General features: G+C 31.9%; 1 protein-coding gene across 1 annotated transcript; it reads right to left on the bottom strand.

The window, feature by feature from the left end:
- Positions 1-1385: 1385 nt before the first annotated feature.
- LOC122603070 (light-harvesting complex-like protein 3 isotype 2, chloroplastic) lies at positions 1386-3545 on the bottom strand. Its single transcript, XM_043775685.1, has 3 exons — positions 3097-3545; positions 2159-2296; positions 1386-1774 (listed from the first exon to the last, which is right to left on the bottom strand). Exons 1-3 carry the CDS (start codon positions 3437-3439, stop codon positions 1539-1541), a joined length of 717 nt encoding a protein of 238 aa, XP_043631620.1. The 5' UTR covers positions 3440-3545; the 3' UTR covers positions 1386-1538.
- Positions 3546-4649: the final 1104 nt, after the last annotated feature.

The raw sequence follows: 4649 nt of genomic DNA, 5'->3' as shown, positions 1-4649 counted from the left end.
ATGCAGGCCAAGAAAGGCAAAGTTGCATGAAATCTTTGGATTGAACGTTATTGTAAACAATCCAATAATGTGTATTGAAAATATCAACATATTTGAAGTCTTGTGATTCTTTCATTATAATAGTATCATTTGCATTTGGTAAGACTTTTAAGCGAGACATAAAACTATATTCTTTATGTTTAGGGATTATGTGATTAAATTAGTAGGGTCATTAAATGATTTGGAACTAAATTGAGTGAGATTTTTTTTTTAAATTGATTCCCCAACTTAACTCAAGTTGAAGAATTCTCAACCTTTCAATGAAAGTCAAAGGATCACGAATTTCAAAGATTATCTTTAAAGTTTGGCCTTTGATTTTCATTTGAGGAGCAAGATAATTGTAACTTGACCCCTTAAGTTAGAAGTAACTCCAGTTGATTTCCTCCCAAATTGTTAAGTTCATAACCCAAGCCCATTACCATTTTGGGCGGAACAGATCTACTAAATGGTATTATTTAATACAGTATAAATTAACTTTTTTTACAATTAAAATTTTACCATTTGGGTTAAGAATGTGAGATTTTGGTTAAGAATGAGGTTTTGATATTTAATGTATTTAATTTTTTAATGCTATAATTTGTTTAAAATTGTCTTTCAGGTGTTAAAATTTAGTTTTATTTTAGGGAGATGATCCTTATACAACATCTTTTTGTCATACACACCAATATATGCATTATATTATATAAATAATTTTTTCTCAAAATCTTGGTCCGACGGATAAAATATATGAATCCGCGGTTTTCAAAACATGGCTCGTGAGTTAGCATGTGTTTGTTCATAGCTACTGGCAAAAATAAACATGCCATTAAGTTTGTACTATATTGTATAGCACCAACTGAAACAGTGCATTGAGCAAAGCTTGTCGTACATGATACAGAAAGTATTCAATGAAGTGTACACAAGTGCATTATAGCTTCAACAACCAAAAATCTTGACATAAATTATTCTAACCCCTTCTGAGCAAGAAGTGTTTAATAATAACTTGTATAACTTGCATTTAAACTGTTTCAAGAATTAGTCTAATAAACTGCCCCACAAATTCAAGTGACCCATGTTATTCAACTACATTTCAACAGCTCCAAACTGTTTATGCATTGCAAAGCTGCACAATAATATACAAATTATTCTCCCAACTGTTCATGAACTTAAGATCCAGGGTTATCCAATCTCTTCATCAAATTTCAAGAGTTTCAAACACTGAAGAGTTTGAAATTTAGTCAGTGTAGAAAAGCAAATATAAGATTTGGAATGTAGGCAATGGTAAAAGAAAGAATCCCCTTTCATAGCTTTTGTATTTGGTTTACTAGTACTAATTAATAGAGCTTAAAATGTGTTTCGGATTCAAATAAACAAACTAACAAATCACAACATTAAATAATACTATCAAAAATTCAAAACAAGGGTACAATTTAAATTTAAGTTAACAAGTAGGAAACTTGATTCTTGAAGTGCAACTTTGACTACTTTCTAGAAAGCAAAAGACTTCGATGGTAAACTGATTAGTCTTTCTTCTCGTCTTGCCAAGTTGCTTGCCATTGTTTGTCATAATAAGTAGTCTCGTCAAGCAGTTTTTTCAGATTATCCAAATCTTCGTTTTTCCTAATAAGCAAAACACCAGCTACTGCTACGAATAGAAGTGTTTTGCAGACGAAATTTCCCATTTGGTCAACTAGACCAACCCCGGTCAAACTATCAACAAAGTAAGCCATGAAGAACCCGACCATTGCAGCTCGGCCTGCAGAAACATGAACAAAAGCTCAACAATAGGAGGTGGGGGTACCAATTTTGGGGCGTTACTTATGAACGGTTTGATTTGGGTTTCGTTATATCTTTATCGGGTCAAACAAGTCAAAAGGCGTCTAATGTGCAAGACCTCTGAAGTTATTATATTCAAAACTCGGGTTATCATTGAAAAATATACTTACCGACTTATTTATAACAAGAAGTGACCAACTTCTGATAAGAAAGTGTTATGTCTGAACCCGAAATTATCTTTCTGCTATATATTATACTCATTTTGACCTTATCCTGTCTTGACCAATGAACCAACCCACCCATTTTGCCGCTTATTTAGTTTCTCTCATTTTCAGTTCCTAATACAAAAAGATGAAGGGCAGACCATTAAGTCGTTCTGCTTCAGGAAGATGAAATCTCTTCATCCATGCCCACCAGGGAATAATCGAGGTGTCAAATACTACAGGGAAGTCGTTATTGGATGATTCCGGGTTGTCTTCGAGCCATTTCCTCCTTTTAACCTCTGTAAGAGGTTAATAACATCAATAAGATTAACTATTCCAATAGTACATGTTCGCAAAAACAGAAACATATAAGTCTTCATCTTATCATCTTCATCACAGCTAAGTAGCCCAAAAATGGCTAAAAGGATTCCTTACAAGTGATGATTGGTGATTTAATCCCACATTTTTCAGTAAAAAACTATCCAATTTAATCTAGCGAAAAATGAACCTTTGCCAACAGTTACATTTTGATAATTTCTTGGAACCAAAATGTCCCAAATACAATAATGGAAACAATTCATAAGCTATTAGAACTCAATGTAGAACTTAAACATAATTTCATCAAGTGTGTCATTTGTCTCAAGATTACCAAAAGAATGACTACACTGGGTACTACAAATTTCCTTGCTAAACGATTATGAAATCGAACTTCTTACATTTGGGGAATCCAGGCCAAAAAATTGCAACTTTACATACCCCACATTCTCCATTTTGGTCTATAATATTAATGTTACACTACCTTTTCTTGGCAAATTTTTTGAAAGCAAGCATTTTCAATACTCACATTGTCAAATTTTGTGTCTTATGTTAAGTTTATTCCTTATATTTCAATATATAATAACTTGAAACTAGGATCAAAGAAATTGTTCAAGTGACAAACTACCACATTCCATAGAATCACAAATACACATAGCAAACCACAAAATAAAAAATTAAAAAAAATCAATCCAATAAAACATTATACTGCATGTCAGCAGGCCAGGAATGTTATTAAAAAAAAAAAAAAAAAAGAATTGAACTTTAGAGTGAAAAGTCAAACCAGAATCAATAACAGCATCCCAATCAGTAACTCCACCTTTCTGAAACTGCTTCAAATCCCAAGTCCCTGAAACCCATTTCGGATCTTCAAATTTCACAACCATTTCCTCTTCAAGAGGTGGAGCCCCGTTTCCCTCAACCGGGTCAGAAACTTTCTTCTCATTTTCAACAGCAATGGCTATACTTCCTGACCCATTTTCAGAAGCTTTGATTGAGGCCAAAAAGGTGTGAGCTTTGGGCTTTAGAATGAGAAAAGAGTGGATTGTGAGGTGGGTTTTGGATGAAGGTGAGAGGGATGGAAGATGTGTTGTTGAAGAAGAAGAAGAGTATAACATGGCAACCATTGATGAAGAAAGTCAAGTTTGGAAGATGGAGTGAAATTTTTTGGGCCTCAGAATTGAGGGTGAGACTGGGATTGAATGAATGTGAGAGTTTGGACAAAAAAGAGTGGGTGTGTTTGGAAATTATTACGTGTATTAAACTACTCGTAATTATTATCCTACACGACAAAAAGAGTTATTTTAATTTAAAGTACATATAAAACAAAGAGAAAATAACTATCCCGTTCGATTTATAGATGTCGATGGAAATTAATGTAACTACTAACTAGCATAGGTGAACTATCACATGGTTAAATATTAATTGTGACGTTTGTTAATAATATATTGATTAAGATATATGAAGGATTTATACAGAAGTGTTACATTCAATAAAAAAAAACCACACATGTTTTACATTTAATAAAAAATAAGGGAAATAATTAATCCTCTTAACAAAATAGCCTAAAAATCCTCCTAACTATTGGATTATGACATGTAAAAAAATCAGGGGGCAAGATTAAGAAAGAGAATTAGTGGATACCACATGTCATTCTCTTAGATTGTTAGGAGGATTTTTAGTTTATTTTGTTTGGAGGATTAGTCATTTTCCAAAAAATAAACTATTAAGAAAACCGTTAAGAAAGAAAATTAGAAATTTAGTGATACCCACCTCTAATAGACACTGTAATTTTTGTGTCCAAATTTCACATGTTAACATTTTAACTTCTTTAGTGGTACCGACCTCTTTTTCCCGTACACCCAACAAACTCATATGCAAACAAATCTTATGTCATATAAGTTTGTATCAAATAACCAATTTTCCCTTTGTATAAGATGGAAATTATTTGTCTTAATTTATCATATTGGGGATGAATGATTCAGATTGTGTCTTACCTTAAAGTCTTAAAATTTTTAAGTAGGGATAGAGATAATGTTTTTATTTTTCAATATGTTTAGTTGTTTAAAAGTGAATAAATCTCATTTGGTTAGAATGTAAATATTCTTTAATTTGATGAAATTTTCGTTCTTTAAGGGTAAAAGGAAGAAATTTCATTCCATGGGTCAAAATAAATAAACATTCTATTCTATTCTTTGATTGGTTCAGACATTAAAACAAAGATTATAAATTGAATAAAAAGGCAAAACAAAGATTAAGATTATTAGAAAGATTATTAGGCTAACTTTTAGGACAATATATCATATTTTTTTTTCGGGAAATGATAAATCCTCCTAA

Source organism: Erigeron canadensis, chromosome 1, assembly GCF_010389155.1.
Source record: "Erigeron canadensis isolate Cc75 chromosome 1, C_canadensis_v1, whole genome shotgun sequence".
Taxonomy (NCBI): Eukaryota; Viridiplantae; Streptophyta; class Magnoliopsida; order Asterales; family Asteraceae; genus Erigeron; species Erigeron canadensis.
This window is presented reverse-complemented; position numbering and strand designations above follow the sequence as displayed.

Bases quoted from the DNA above. Each gene is read 5' to 3' on its own strand.
- LOC122603070 (XM_043775685.1), bottom strand. From the start codon at position 3,439: ATGGTTGCCATGTTATACTCTTCTTCTTCTTCAACAACACATCTTCCA. The intron at 2,297-3,096 runs GTTTGACTTTTC...AACCTCTTACAG, and splicing joins GGATGCTGTTATTGATTCTG to AGGTTAAAAGGAGGAAATGG. The intron at 1,775-2,158 runs GTCTGCCCTTCA...ATGTTTCTGCAG, and splicing joins TGAAGCAGAACGACTTAATG to GCCGAGCTGCAATGGTCGGG.